This window comes from Balaenoptera musculus, chromosome 21 (genome assembly GCF_009873245.2).
Source record: "Balaenoptera musculus isolate JJ_BM4_2016_0621 chromosome 21, mBalMus1.pri.v3, whole genome shotgun sequence".
Taxonomy (NCBI): Eukaryota; Metazoa; Chordata; class Mammalia; order Artiodactyla; family Balaenopteridae; genus Balaenoptera; species Balaenoptera musculus.
In genome coordinates this window covers 35,539,845-35,555,948 of record NC_045805.1, presented here as the reverse complement: position 1 = coordinate 35,555,948, position 16,104 = coordinate 35,539,845, and the positions used below count along the sequence as shown (strand labels likewise).

General features: G+C 50.0%; 1 protein-coding gene across 9 annotated transcripts in view; it reads left to right on the top strand.

Annotated features, from left to right (window-relative positions):
- CSGALNACT1 (chondroitin sulfate N-acetylgalactosaminyltransferase 1) overlaps positions 1 to 16,104 on the top strand; it is a 337,144-nt gene that overhangs the window by 280,498 nt on the left and 40,542 nt on the right. For all 9 annotated transcript variants that reach the window (XM_036838642.1, XM_036838641.1, XM_036838644.1 and 6 more), the window contains one exon: positions 15,180 to 15,396. In XM_036838642.1, coding sequence (XP_036694537.1) covers positions 15,180 to 15,396 — 217 coding nt within the window. The remainder of the gene's footprint in view (positions 1 to 15,179; positions 15,397 to 16,104) is intronic.

The following is a 16,104-nucleotide window of genomic DNA, read 5'->3' as shown; positions in this document are numbered from 1 at the left end:
AATTGAATGTACTTTGTTTTACTTTTTTTGAGATGCCCTCTTTGACCCATGGATTATTTAGAAGTGTGTTGTTTAATTTCCAAGTGTTTAGCGATTTCCTTTTTTTTCTGTTAGTGGTTTCTACTTTGAATTCATCATGATCAGAGAACACACTCTGTATAATTTCACTTCTTTTAAGATTGTTGGTTTGTTTATGGCCTAAGATATAGTCTATCTTATTGAATGTTCCATGGGTGCTTGGAAAATATGTGTATCATGCTGTTGTTTGGTGGAGTATTCTATATATGTCAGTTAGGTCCTGTTGCTTGACTGTATTGTTCACATCTTCTGTACCCCTTTTTTTTTCTTCTGTATCCTTTATGATTTTATGTTTAGTAGTTCTATTAGTTGCTGACAAGGTGATTGAAGTCCCCAACTATAATTGTGGAATTGTCTGTTTCTCCTTTCAGCTTTATTGGTTTTTGCTATGTATATTGAGGCTCTGTTGTTTGGTGCATATGTATTTCGGATCATTATGTCTTCCTGGTGGATTGATCCCTTTATCATTTTATAATGTCCCTCTTTGTCTCTAGGAATTTTCTTTGCTCTAAAGTCTACTTTATCTTATATGGCCACTCCTGTTTTATTAATGTTTGCATGGTACATCTTTCTCCACACTTTTTCTTTCAGTTTATCCATGTCATTTGTCAAATTTGAAGTGAGTTTCTTGTAAACAACTGGAGTTGTGTTACATTTTTTTTAATCCACTCTGCCAGTCTCCTTTTTAAAATTGGTATATTTAGGCCATTTAGACTTGAGGTAATCATGATGTGTTAAAGTTTGTCTCCCAAGTTAACAGTTTACATAACCAGGGTACATTTTCTTTTAGAGATCTCACCAAGAGATGAAATTAACAACAGCTGTCAGTGGGTACTTGACCAAGGGATCTTTGTTTATTTGCATGATTTTATGGCCAAAGTAAAAGTTTGATGTCATCGTCTTGAAAAGTTTTCTAAGCTAAATTTATTGAGATCACACTTAATTGCATGGGGTTTTAGCGTCTCAGCTGCCCATTTGTTCATGTGTTTGGTGGACCCAGAACTTTCTTCTGAGGAATATTTAGTCCCATCCGGGGACTCTCTGTGCGCAGCTCCTTGCTGAGGTCAAGTGGCCATCTGCTCTGGTATGTGCCCTGTGTGTCATAGGAAGATGTCAGTAATACTGCAGTCACGGTGGCTGGCAGTGTTTGCATCTGCCTGTGGTGACCAGCATGGTGTATTTTCGTGTCTGCACACCCTTATCAGTTGCTCTCGCTCCATTATTACTGCTGCATTGCAAACTGTCCTAGAATTTAGTGGCTTTTGATCCCCATTTTCACATGCTGACAGATTCTGTGGGTCCAGAGTTCAGAAAGGACCCAGTGGGGATGACTGTCCCTGTTCCAGCTCGTCTGGGGCCACGTCTGGGAAGGCGGGAAGGTTGGGGTGACTCGACCTTGGGGAGACAATCACCCAAACGTACCTTCCCTTGCAAGTCTGGCAGCTGCGCTGTGGTGACGTGAGCACCAGGACGGTCCCTGGAGCTAGGCGACCCTGGGGTAGTTGACCTCTTACGTGGTGGTCTGGGCTTCACGAGAAAACGTTCCAGCAAACAAAGTGGCAGCTGCATCACTCCACGGTCCTCTCTTGGGCAAAGTAGCCACAAGCCCACTCAGATTCGAGGGGATGGGCCCTCCCTTGATGGGAACCTTGTCAGATAATTTGGGGGTCATGACATACTTGAGAAAAAATATTTATGGAGTACTGCCACCTAGATAGGTTAAGTGGTATCTGTTCTTTCACATTCTCTAAGTTAAAAATAAAATTTTTATATTAAACTATCATTTGAAAACTGCATAGCCTAACAGACCACCTTGTTCTGATATGCTGTGGAATTACTTTATGCTTGACTAGTAGGTCAGTTTCAGGCTATGTGAGGAAGGTTGCTGTAGGAATTCTCTAGAGGCTCATAACCCTAAGATGTGTTTCTCTGGGTTTATTGTGATTTCACGGACACAGTGAGTCATGTGCTGTTTGTTGTGTGTCCTGTGTGGTTGGTGAAACTGAAGCTTTGAGAATTGACTTTGTCCAAAGTCACAGAGCAAGTTAATCGTTGACTGGAATTAAATTCAGTGTCTCTTTCTCCTGGGCCAGTGTCTGTGTAAGAACGTCCCTGGCTCTTTCATCTAAGGTGTCCCTTTATGACGTGCCACCTCATGGGGTGACAGACACATAGCTCTGTGTTCTGAGCAGACTGTTTCACTAAACGGGATGTTCCTGTTGGGTGACAGACTTCACAGCCCCCAGTAGTCGGTGTTACATTGTTTCTTAGTGTGCTCTTCACCCCAGAGAAGCATGTTCACTTCCCCACCGTGCAGTTTCCCTGGTGATCAAGCTGAGGCGTGTGTCCATGTCTGTTTCTAAGGATGGGGAAGAAAGTGTGGCATAGGATTCGTTCTTCTAAAAGAAAGCTAATCTCAACGTGGTTTTCTTCACAACCCGTTATGGTGATTAGGACATACTTTTTTACAGTTTAGGATCGAGATTGTTATATTTTAGCTATAGTGATTGTCAAAAAGTAAAAGAAAATCCACAAACCAGGATCCAAGCAAAACCAATAACCTGTGTGGTAGTGACTGGTCCGACCTTGGTGTGACTCAGAGGTGTAGGAGACTGGGGACCCGCCTGGCCCCTCGCCCAGCCTTAGGACTGTCCGAAGCTTTCTGCGTGGACACGTCCACCTCCTCTCCGTTACTCAGTCCCCACGTCTCCTGGACAGAGCCAAGGGCTTCTCACCGCGCCCCCCCCCCACCGCCCCGACCACAGTGCTCTCCAGGCAGGCCCGGGTCTTATTCATCTTCATGGCTCTAGTCTGTTACTGTGATGGAAGGTGCGTATCAAGAGACCGTGGAGTGAAGGAGAGACTGGATTGATGGTTCACAGAAGCAGAACCCATCACTCACTAGCCTCTTGCCTTTCCTTCTGCCCTTGTGGCCCCAGAGTGTTTGCAAGAAATGATTCATCATTCATATTTCATTTAAAATACTGCTAAAGTTTGGGCCATAGCTCCAAACTTTCTCATGTTATGAAGGAGATGTTCAAACAGAAAACAAAAAAAAGAAGAGGATTGGGGTCTGAAAAGTGCTTTCTTTCCGTGTTAGTTTTCCTCGCTGTTGTGACCTCAGTTCCTCTCCCTTTCTGTGACCCTGGAAGCAGGGGGGCGTCGCAGGCCAAGCCATGCTCTGGGGCCTGCTCCGTGGGCCTCTGATCACGGCCCCCTCCCAGCAAAGCTCCATCGATTCAGAACATTATTATTTATTGCAATGGCTACTTCTGGTGTTTACTGTCTAATGTTGGTACCAGTTTGGGGGTAAACCAGTGGTTCCCCAATTTAATAGGTCTGGTGGGGGGGTGCCCAAGAATCTGCCTTTTCTAAGGCTGACCAGTTCCTACCAGCACAGACAAATGCAGGTGGACCATTGTCTGTTGTGGTAGAAGATGATGACCTGTATGTCAGGCCTTCTGATTCTTTTACTCTTCAGCCTGCTGTGGTTGATCTGTCTTGTGGCAGTGCCACAGAAACATACTTGCTTTCCCCCAGATATCCAGTGGTTCAGTGTTACAGCCTATCTGTAAAGCTAAAATGAATTCTTACCACTGACTAATTGGATAAGTTAGCCAAATAAAATAAATGCTTACAGCAGGTCCAACTTAGGATATTCCTTGAAGCACAAAGCAGTTGACATGGATGCTTTGACCTTACCCTGTGATTCGATTTTGAAGGCCTGGAAGTAAGAGCTCGGTGTTGTGAAATATCTTGTTTAAAGTGTTGTGAAGTGAGTGTGAAGCCAGGGTTAGACCGGGGTCTCTGGCTTAGGTGGTGCCAAGCACAGCGACTGTCAGGACAGCTTGGGGCCTGGACGTGTCCGCAGCGGGAAGGAGGCTGCTCTAATTGTGCTGATGATGGGAGGGGTGTAGGCGTGCTGCGGTGCAGGGTGGTGCTAACCAGTATGGGGGGTGTAGTCAGATAAAGGGTTGTGGTATCTGATAACTATAGGTCAGTGATTTGAAAATTCCAGTTGATATTATACATTAGAAATGGGTTTCTCAAGCAACGGGTAAAAAAATTCTGTTGCAGTATTGCTAAGAAACTACCTTGACTCAGATTTTATATATGCTAGTTTGTATATCACCAGGCCTTTTACCAGAATATCAAGAATCCTGGTCTCATACAGATGGCCAAAAGGCACATGAAAAGAGCTCAACATCGCTAATGATTAGAGAAATGCAAATCAAATCTACAATGAGGTATCACCTCACACCTGTCAGAATGGCTATCATCAAAATGTCTACAAATAATAAATGCTGGAGAGGGTGTGGAGAAAAGGGAACCCTCCTACACTGTTGGTGGGAATGTAAATTGGTGCAGCCACTATGGAAAAACAGTATGAAGGTTCCTTAAAAAACTAAAAATAGGGGCTTCCCTGGTGGCGCAGTGGTTGAGAATCTGCCTGCCAATGCAGGGGACACGGGTTCGAGCCCTGGTCTGGGAAGATCCCACATGCCACGGAGCAACTGGGCCCGTGAGCCACAATTACTGAGCCTGCGCGTCTGGAGCCTGTGCTCCGCAACAAGAGAGGCCGCGATGGTGAGAGGCCCGCCCACCGCGATGAAGAGTGGTCCCCACTTGCCGCAACTAGAGAAAGCCCTCGCACAGAAACGAAGACTTAACACAGTCATAAATAAATAAATAAAAGAACGTGAATTTCTTTAAAAAAAAAAAAAAAAACTAAAAATAGAACTACCATACGACCCAGCAATCCCACTACTGGGCATATACCCTGAGAAAACCATAATTCAAAAAGAGTCATGTACTACAGTGTTCATTGCAGCTCTATTTACAATAGTCAGGACATGGAAGCAACCTAAGTGTCCATCGACAGATGAATGGATAAAGAAGATGTGGTACATATATACAATGGGATATTACTCAGCCATAAAAAAGAATGAAATAATGCCATTGGCAGCAACATGGATTGACCTAGAGATTATCATACTAAGTAAGTCAGACAGAGAAAAAGACAAATATCATATGATATCACTTATATGTGGAATCTAAAAAATGATACAAATGAACTTATTTATGAAACAGAAATAGACCCACAGACATAGAAAACAAACTTACAGTTACCAAAGGTTGGAAAGGAGGGGAGGGATAAATTAGGAGCTTGGGATTAACATATACACACTACTATATGTAAAATAGATAACCAACAAGGACCTACTGTATAGCACAGGGAACTATACTCAATATTTTATAATAACCTATAATGGAAAAAAATCTGAAAAAGAATATATGTATGTGTATATATATATATGTATGTATAACTGAATCACTTAGCTGTACTCCCAAAACCATCACAACATTGTAAATCAACTATACTCCAATAAAAAAATAAAATTAAAAAAAATGAAGAATCCTGGTCTCTGGGTCCACAGTGACTTAAAAGAATGAGTTATTGGATCCAGCTTCCAAGCATATTTGATGCCATTGTATTGATACATAGCACAGCAAGAGGAGGGCTTTCCCAAGCCCGGACCCATCTGACTGAGAGCAGTAATGCAGTCAACGACGAATGGGGCAAAGGGGCAGGACGTCATAATAATAGTAATGACATCGTTATCGTTATTACCGCTGCTGACATCGCCGAGTGCTTCCTGGGTACCAGGCATGTTTACATGTGTTCATTTATTTAACCTTCACAACATCCGTATAAAGAAATAGGGCTGTATTTTTATTGATCCCGTTTCTTAAAGATGAGGAAAGTGGTATCAATGAATCAATCCGTAATACGTTATCTCAGTCTTCAAAAGTGAGTCTTGAGACTGACTTTTCTGATATACTTCGGACAGTTACCATCTTTCTGAAGTATCTTTATTGATGTTTTTCTGTTCTCAAAAGTCAATCTCAAAAAGAAAGGAAGAACAGAAAAGAAAGAAGACTTGTAAACATCCTTTTGATGGTGAGGTTGATTGACCTTTAAGAGCTTGAGCATGGCAGGCTCTTGGATTCGCAGCTGTGCTGCCGGTCACCCTGTGAGCATGTCATTCGTAACGCGGAACAGGTTACTCACTTACCTTCTGCAGAGGCCTCCATTCTCCCGTCTGCAAAAAGGACGTGGTAAAGGGCGGACCCTCTGGAAGCCTCCTTCGAACCGAGGTGGTATTTGTGAACATGGTCTGAGCAGCCACGGGCAGGCACGGCTGTTTGGGCTGCGTGGCCTCTGCTTCGGGCTGAGCTGGACGAGTAGTCGTGTACACACAGCTCACGGGCACCAGAAAAACGGCGAGGTCACACATGCCCTGCTCTCTGACCCTTAACCCCGGCGCATTGCTGCTGCTGTATCTTGAGTTGCTGCTTCTCCCACATCCTGGACGTGCCGTCCGCGGCTGGTGGGAAGCGTGATAACGGCGTCCGACTTCCTGTCCCCGGGTTTGCTCTGGAGCCCTGAGACCCCCTGCCTGGTCCCCGCTCGAGACCCCTCAGACTCTGCCGAGTCCGGCAGCGTCGCTCTGTGCGGCTTCCACGTTGGTTCCCTAGAGGAAGGAGGGGGGTGCATCCCCCGAGACCCCGTCGCCGCAGAGTGAGAGCTCGGGTGGAGAGGAGGCGGTGGGGTCGCGGTCTGTCCAGCCAGTGTGAAAGCCTGGCCTCCCCGGGAGCCCGCTTTTCCACGAAACCTAAACGTCCTCAGGAGCCTTTCCCCGTGACTCCGCTGTCACTTCTGACCTCGGCCCCGGAGCTGCGCATGCTCACCTGGCCCGATTTCTCCCCCTCCGGTCCTGCATTGCCTCCGGCTCTCCCCCGCACCCTCGGCCGGACCCCGGTGAGGCCCCTCGGCCACTTTCTTCGCGGTGCCGACCCCCTGGCCCTGCATGTGTGTCCTGCAGAGCCAGCCTGGATCCGCAAGTCCTGTGTCCCCCTCCTTGCTCTGCTCCTCCCGCCGCCGGGGACAGTCCCCTCGTGCACGTGCTCTGTCGGGGCTCACGGGGCCTCCTGCGCCCTCGAGCCCGGGTGTGGACCCCTCTTGCCCTGCCCCGTGCCGCCCCGGCTCTCCACCGGCCCGGCCCGCCCTGCAGCCTGTGTCGCCCCTAAGCCCCATTCTCAGCCCGGCCTTCCTCCTGCTGCGCGAGAAACTGGACGCTCGTTCTCGTGCTTTCTTGGGCTCCTCGTCCCACCCCTGCGTGGTCCACACCCCGCTGGCCTCCTGCCCTGTGCTGGGGGGTAGGTTGCCCCCTCTCTGTCCCAGACCTGGTCCTTCCCTGGGTGGGACCCCCGGGACCCCACCCCTGGGACCCCACCCCTCCTTCCATCTGTGTAGCCTGCCTCGTGGTCTATTTCTGTTTGCTTCTTCCTCTCAGCGCGTGACGGACTTGTTCTTTCTCCTATTTTTCAGGTCCTTCATGAAGGACTTTTCAACCCTCTGAGTTCCTCTGGCTGCCACTCTGCTGGGTCCGCCCCTTCTTACCCAGCACCTCCCCATCCCACCCGCCTTCTGTGCTGCAGAAGCAGAGCTCTGGCTCCCGTGGAGCTCAGCTATGGGGGGGGGGCCCAGGGGCGAGGAGGGTGAACACCCTCAGGTAACGGGCGGCGACGGCACTAGAACAGGGCGCGTGGAAGAGGGGACCGAGGGGGACGGGAGACGGCCTCTTGGAAGAGGTGCATCTGGGTCGAGACCTACAAGGGGGGAAGGATCCGGCGGTGCCCAGCCTGGGGAGGCATCCCAGGCAGAGGCGGAGGAAAGGGCAAAGGTCCTGGCGCAGGAAGGAACTTGACAACTTCCAGGAAACAGAAGCAAGATGCTTTCCTCACCTAGCTCACTCCTGCCACTCGACCTCTCACCCTCTTTCAGATTTGCTCCAGACCCTGTCGCTTCCGGGAACGTCATGGCCGGAAGGCGTTGGGCTGCTTGCCATCCAGTGGGCTGCCCCGTCCTCATCTCACTTGACCTTGACGCAGCAGCGGGCGCTGAGCTGCCCTGGCCCACCGTGAGCTCCCCGCCGCCCCATCCTGCGCCTGACCTGGCAGCCTCCCTGCTGGCTACGCAGCACCTGCCTCCGGGGCCCCTCTTCTCACTCTCCACACTTCCACAGCTCCTCCAAACGCTGGGGCATCTCACTCTGTCTGAAAAGGGCCCGTCTGCTGAGCTTCAGTCACAAGCTCCTCAAGTCAGCATTTCAGAGTTTAACTCATAGGCCTCGCCTCACCTGCAGCTCACTCCCCTCGCCTGCCCTCTCACCTCTAACCGGTTCTCTCCAGCCTTTGCCACTTGCCCTCCTCTCACTGGCACTGTCTCAGTTTCCTGCTGAGTCACAGGGCTTCTTCCCTCATTGCTCTGATCTCACCCCCTGTCCTCCATCCACACCGCTGTCAGGCGACGGCACTAAAGCCACCTCGCCTCTCCCCTGCGCTCGGGGAGGATTTGCTCCTGAGGAGGCCCTGGTGGCCAGCGTGCTGTGCCCCACCTCGCTGTCCAGCTTCACCTCCTGCACCTGCCTCCTGTGCCCCAGCCGGGCTGAGCTGCTGCAAGTTTGCCAAACATAACAAGTTGGTTTTGTTTGTTCAGTATCTTTGTTATCTTTCCGTGGAATGTTCTCTCTGATTTTGTAGTCTTGGCAAACGCCCAGTCTCCAGTTCTGGTGAAATATCGTCTGTCAGCCTGTCCACACCCTCAGCAGGTGGAGACGCCCTCCTTTCTGCTCCCTGCACCGTGGGCAGACTCTCAGGTGCTTCGCATGTTATATGTGCCTCTTTGGTTTACCTGTCTGCCTTCTCTCTAGAATGTGAATTCTGAGAGCACAGTGATTTTCTTTTTTAATCTTCAATTTATTTTTGGCTGCATTGGGTCTTCGCTGCTGCATGTGGGCTTTCTCTAGTTGTGGCGAGTGGGGGCTACTCTTCGTTGCGGTGCGCGGGCTTCTCGTTGCGGTGGCTTCTCTTGTTGCAGAGCACAGGCTCTAGGCATGTGGGCTTCAGTAGTTGCGGCACGCGGGCTCAGTAGTTGTGGCGCACGGGCTTAGTGGCTCTGTGGCATGTGGGATCGTCCCGGACCAGGGCTCGAACTCGTGTCCTCTGCATTGGCAAGCGGATTCTTAACCACTGTGCCACCAGGGAAGTCCCCACAGTGATTTTTTTTTTTAATCACATCTCTCTTTATATCTCTAATGGAGAACACAGTCCATGGTGAATGATACCCATAAGGAAAATCAGTAAGGATAAAAATAACCATGTCATGTGACTATGAATTGTGTGTGGCTGGTGGTACACCTGGTGAGGAGCCCAGCCCACTGCTGCTCTGGGATCATAACATGTCTTCGCTTCCCACTTAGTATCAGATACATGATTGTCTTCATGGAGTTGATATGTAGCTTTGTGGGGAAAAGATGGCTCTGAAAAGAAAGTCGACTGCCAGTATTAGTGATGAAGTAAGGGGGAGGCCGCAGTAAGTGAGTTTCTTAGAAATTCTTGATGGATTAAGAACCAAGTGTTGGAGCCCGTGCTCCGCAACAAGAGAAGCCACCGCAATGAGAAGCCCGCGTACCGCAGTGAAGAGTAGACCCCGCTCGCTGCACCTAGAGAAAACCCGCATGCAGCAACGAAGACCCAACGCAGCCAAAAATAAATAAATAAAAATAATTAAAAAAAAAAAAAGAACCAAGTGTTGAGTTTGTCTGCATGGATCTACAGCATGAACAAATGCAATAAATAGGAATAAAAAAGGGGATTCATGAATTGTTTCAGCAAGGACATCAGTCCGTGCAGCCGTTTCTTATCAAAAGGAATGTTTAGTGAAAGTTAATGGTGATGAACCTGAGTCAGGACGAGTGCAGAAGCGGCTGTGAGCTGATGCCCTGTGATGCAGGAGAAACAAGGTGTGTGCAGGCGTCCCATAACCTGGCAGAGGAGGAAAGCTGTAAAGTGGTTACTTTTTACTGTCTTTATGGGGAGAATTATCTACATTGTAGTCTCTGAGCATCTGGGGATTCATGGCAGTCTTTCGCAAATGTCAAGTGTCTGCTACTTTCCCTAAGAAAATAGAGCCGACAACAGATGGCACTGTGATGATGTCTTGTTATCCCACATGGCCTGGGAGTGAGACGTTTCATCTAAGTGGAATTCTTTAGATAACTGAAGCACCACAATAGTAGAAAATTACCGTTGTGAAATAAAATCTTTCTCAGGTATGTCCCAGTTTCTCTTTCTGAACAGACTAAGGAGATTAGGCTCCTACAGTGGTGTCTTCAAAGGCAGTTTACATGGGTGGAGTTTTTTTTTTTTCTTTATATTAGATGATCCCAGACATTTCAGTTAAATTAAAACAAAATAATAACATTCTATCTCCCCCCTGCTGTTAGGAGGTGACCTGTCACTACTTACTACTGTCAGCATTTCTGCCTGTTACACCTTTTCTTTCTGCATATACTCTCCTTTTTCTGGAAATAATTTTTTTCATGAAAATCCCCCCCTTTTCAAAATTTACTACTTTTAATGTGTTGTAGACTCTGAACTCAGATCATGGTTATTTAGCAGCTGTTAGAGCTATGTGTAAAAGAAAGAGAAAAGCTCCAAGGGGGCTTGTAAGGGTTATCCGAGGGTAAAGGAGCTGTGAACCGTGGTTTTTACCACAGACCTTATGTTGTTTGTCTGACTTCTCAGACGCTGCTGCCCACGTTCCTGCTTTTTCCTTTGCTCTGAGGGGTTCGTGTTGGGTACGGAAGGCGACCTCGAGGGAGGAAACAGCTTCCCTGGGTCTCGGTGTGCTCGTCTGTAAAATGAGAGGCTGGACTAGACCATGTCCGGGGGCACATGTGTCACAGGCCAGGAGAGCAGCTCCACACAGAGGTGTGTAAGCTCTCAGATCCGCGTGTCTGGAGGAGTGAGCGATCACTTGGGATTGAGAAAGTCTGGGAATCTTCCCAGGGGAGGAGGGTACTGTTTAGAAGGGGTGAGGGGGGACCGGTGGGGACCTGTGTCTTGAGAAAGTGCCAGGCCTTTTCACAGGACAGCAGTTATTGTGGTAAAATATACATAACGTAAAATTCACCACTTTAGGCTTTTTTTGGCCACACTGTGCAGCTTATGGGATCTTAATTCCTCAGCCAAGGATTGAACCCACGCCCTCCGCAGTGAGAGCATGGAGTCCTAACCACTGGACCACCAGGAAATTCCCTATTTTAACCATTTTTAGGTGTACAGTTCATTGGCATTAAGTACACTCACATTGTGTGTAACTGTCATCTCCACGCATTTCTAGAACTTTTTCATTATGTCGGACTGAAACTCCATGCCCATTAAACACTAAGTCCCCTACCCCTGCCCCAGCCTCTGGTGAGCCCCAGTCTACTGCCTGTCTCTGTGAATTTGACTGCTTTAGACTCCTCGTACGAGGGGGGTCATACAGTCTCTGTCCTTTTCTGTCTAGCTGACTCCACTTAGCTCGCGTTTTCGGGTCCATCCATGCTGTACCACGTGTCTGAATGTCATTCCTTTTTAAGGCTGAGTAATATTCTGTTGCATGCATAGACCACGCTTTGTCCATCCATTCACCTGTTTGTGGAGGTCTGAGGTGTTGCCCCGTTTGGCTGCTGTGAATGATGCCGCTGTGAACATGTGTGTACAAGTGTCTGTTCAAGTCTCTGTTTTCAGCTCTTTTGGGTGCACACCCAGAAGTGCAATGCCTGGGTCAGATTATAATTCTGTGTTTAACTTTTAAGAGAACTGCCAGGCTCTTTTCCACAGCTGCACCATTTTACATTCCCACCAGCGTTGCACTTTCGGTTCCAGTTTCTCCAGGGGGAAGAGTAGTTGTATATGCTCGACGTAAACCCAATTTCACGTGAGGCAGGGGCAGGACCTGCAATTAGGACAGGAGTTTGGAGCCAGATAAGGGAGGGTTTGAAGGCTTGGCTGTAGTATTGGTGCTTTGCTCTCTGGGCTGTGGGAAGCTGGGGGGCTTCTGAGCTGGGGCAGAGCAGGCGTAGAGTGATGCTATAGGAAGCTAAGGGCCCCAGGGTATGTGCAGGATGGGCCGGGCCCTGGAAGTGGGGCAGGGGTGTCAGAGGCGGCAGGTATCCAGCTGGCGGACCTGGGCTCCATGCAGGAAGGTAGGAAAGGCGGGGCTGAAAGTGGAGACACCTCTGGGCTCAGCAGTGCAGCACTGGCCACAGCCACGTCCGCTCGTCCTGAGTGAGGGCGAGGACCTTCGGCGTCATGATTTCTGAGGTCCGTAAGTGGAAGGCAGGATGGAGGGGGTCACGTCCGCATCTGGTAAGCTCCTCGCCTACTGAAGGAGCAGACATCTGCAGCAGACCGGGGAGCTGTATCTTGGATTCCCGGAGGTGTCCGCATCTAGTTGTTGGTCCTGGGGCCTGGACCCCTGGAGGAGAGCAGGACAAGCACGGGTCTGCCTGCACGGGGAGCAGAAACAGCAAACTCACAGGAAGCTCGGCACCTAGTGGCGGAAAGCGGGAAAAGGTGTTCAACTAAGCTCTCAGCCAGCTCCAGAGTCCTCATTTTGATCTTTAATTTGCATAGTGGATAAGAATGATACTGCCCTATAAAATATGACTAGGGAGGTATTCGCGTGGCCAGCTTGCTTTGCCTTTGCCATTGTGCATGCAGCTCGTCGGCTGAAAACCCCATCCTGCCGCGGTGCCTCTGCTCCCTTTCCCTCGGAGGGAGACTCTCCGAGTTTCCACCCCTCAAGGTTTCCAGGAGGCGCGGGCTTTGTTTAGGTGCTGTCCTTATGTCATAAGGAGACTGGGGTGGGGGGACGTACCTGTGGGTGTGGTGGACGAGGGCTGGGGCTGGGTTTTGGTGGACACAGGCTGCAAGAGAGCTTTAAGTAACTTATTTAAAATAGATGGGATTAAGGGATGTAAAATCAGGTTTATAAGACATGATGAATTGAATTAGGCAGAGTAGGGGGAAACATGCTAAAAAGTTGTTGATGTAATAGCTGTTTCCAGGCACAAGATGCGGGTGAGGCCGACAGAGCAGCTGGAGTTGTGGGTGAGATCAGCCTGGTCCCCTGGCTCCTGGTGGCCCCGGAGGGGTGGGGGGAGGGTGTGTCGGGAACCAGGAACGCAGGCCGCTCCTGTCCCCCGGGATGCTGGCGCCGCTCCCCACAGGCATGGTTGTAGGAATCATTATTAGTAAGAACTGCTACGTTCTCTGGTTCTTTATAAATGGACGCCCATCTCTTGAGAAAGGTGCATACCTGCATCTTCAAATCTGTGGATTTAGATTTTAAAAAGTTAATGATTCTGATCCTGGTGCTGAGAAAGAAAATGACTCCAATTCTGAGAAGCCATCCCGGCCCGCATACTTGTCATCTGCAGGTTCAGCTGTAGCAGCCTTGCGCGGGGGTTGCCGTGGAGAGCAGGGGTACTTGCTGGCCCCGGGTCACAGCTGTGTTTCCGTCCAGCAGAGATGCTGTTACTGAGCCGACCGCTTCCTGACTCAGCCCCACCCCACCTGGGCCCCTGGGAGCTGTGGCTGCCCAGCTGCTCTGGGCAGCAGAGGTGGGAAGAGCCCGTGTCCTCTGCGAGGACCAGTTGCCTGAAAGGGTGAACAGGCTTCGAAGGGAACCACTTCCCGTTTTCAGAGACATCCTCCGAGCCTCGTGAGAAGTGCCCCTCCCTTCTCCCACGAGTGGTCCCGGTGGGGATGCTGGGACCCCGTCCCAGCAGGAGCTCGGCAGACCTTCTCTCAGCTTCCCCGACCTGCACTGGGGAGCCCAGGAGGCTTCAGGAGGGAGCTCCGCCCCATCCTCGTAGCCCTGCGCCCAGGTCCCCGAGTCCCCGAGCCACCGGCGTCGGGCTGTGCGTGTGAACCTCTGGGCGGTGGGAGGTGAGACCCCCTGGAGGATTCGCAGCCCAGGCTCCTCTCTGCGGCCCTGGAGGGAGATCAGAGAGGCCGCAGAGCCGGGGGTGTGGGGTGAACAGCTCCTGGAAGGCGAAGAACAGAGGCGTTTGTGGTCCCCACAGAAGAGAGGAGGGGGGGTGAGGACAGAAAGAGAAGGGCTCGGAGAGGCCTGGAAACCGGCGAGCCCGGGAGGATGCCTTCTGTGGAATCGCCTTTGTAGCTACTCAGAGCCCAGCGTGCGTCCCAGCCAAAGTAGGGGCTCAGAGGAAGGGAGGACGAGGAAGAGAAAACCTGGCCAGTCAAGAGAAGAGAGACGAGGACGCTTCTCTGGTGATTTGTTGTACTGGATGGGTTTTTATGCCGGTAGGAAAACGCCCACAAGCCCAGTGACACGGGGAGGTGTGGAACTTAGGCCCCAGGGGATGGTTGGCTCGCGAGGCGGGGAAGTTCCTTCCGGTCAGGCCTGCGGAGCCTCATCCCATGGTTGAGCGAAATGCTGGGTCACACGGTTCGCCCGGCAATGAGACGGTGGAGTTCCAGTGACGGCGACACTTGGGGGGCCCATCGTCGCCCCAAGTAGGCTGGCTCTGCGGCGCTAGCTGTGCTGCTTCCCGGAGGGGAAGTTATGTAAGACGTGCACCTGCCGCTGTGCTGGTACTGTACATACCATCTGCTTTAGTGCTTCCGGAAGCTTCCAGAAGCTTCCATGGGGCCACAAGACCCATGGGACCGGCCCGAGTGGCTCCCAGTGCCCCGAATGGACCACTGTGGTCACTTCATCTGAAATGGCTGTCGTTTCTCAGAGATCGTTTTAACACACTTCTTAAATATAATATTAAAGTATGTATCTTATCATATTGCAGAAATGTAGATAAATAGCAGAAAAGAAAAAAAACACATAACCCTGCTCCACAGCACAGCCAGTCTTATTTTGACATAGTTCCTTACAGTCCTTTTTTAAATGCCTCTGAATAGTATAAATGCAGCTTTGTATCCAACGTTACAAACTTTTTGCTGTGTGTTTTTTTAGGTCTTCATAACCGATTTTTAAATTGATGGTATTTTCATTTCTTTTGTGATTTAAATGGGAGCATTTTGAGTTTTCTAATAAGTATTAGGTGTGGAGATTTAATCTTAATTTTTTAAAGTAAGGCATTTTGTGCTAGCTCTTGGCTATTAAAAACACTCAGCAGCCACGGTTAATCTTTAGAACTGTCTCTCCTTGTGTCTGTTAACAGGGATCTACCGCACAGAAAAGGATAAAGGCACTTTGTACGAGCTCACGTTCAGAGGGGACCACAAGCACGAGTTCAGACGCCTTGTGTTGTTCCGACCGTTTGGCCCCATCATGAAGGTGAAGAAGGAGGAGCTGAACATGGCCGGCACGCTGGTCAATGTCATCGTCCCACTGGCCAGGAGGGTGGACAAGTTCCGGCAGTTCATGCAGAATTTCAGGTGGGCCTGTTGGCACGTGTGTGTGAAACGCTGACGGCACGTCCCGTCCCTCCCAGGTCCCTGCCCAGCACGAAGGCCCCTGTCTCTCCCTGTTCGACTCTGTTTTCTTCCTGTGAAGTTTATCGTTGTAGCTGCCTTTCCCTAAAGCCAATAGAAAGCTGCCAGATAAGCGGATTTACCTTCAGAAGCGAAGGTTAGGAAGACTGGGCTTTCATCAGGATCTGTAGGGTCACGCCTGCTGGGTTCCATTCTGACTGCAGTTGGGGCTCAGGTTGGGGGACCACGAGGCCGTGCTGTCCCCTCACTGGACTGGGCCCCTCCCAGCCTCCGAAAGGCCGGCACCCGCGTGGCCGTGGACCTGTGTGCTCGGCTGCAGCCTGGCTTCCTTCGGTGTCCTGCCCTGGCAGCGGCTGGAATGCATTCAGTCAGAGTCTTTTTTATTTTAACCTGTGTCTCCTCAGAGATTACATGTAAAATTATGCCGAGAAGTCTCCCAGCACTCATATTTGTAGCTACTCAAGAAGACTTAAGAGGGTTTTATGTTCCGATGCGGTGTGTAGTTTTTACACGTGTCTTCGAGCTCCTGACGGTGCGGTGTCGGATCTTACACTCTTGTGGACGACACTCACACGCTGCTTGAGGTCAGTCGGCTAGCTGACTTAGCCGGCTTATTTTAAAGATAGAACGTCATGTGTGCCTAATGATAAA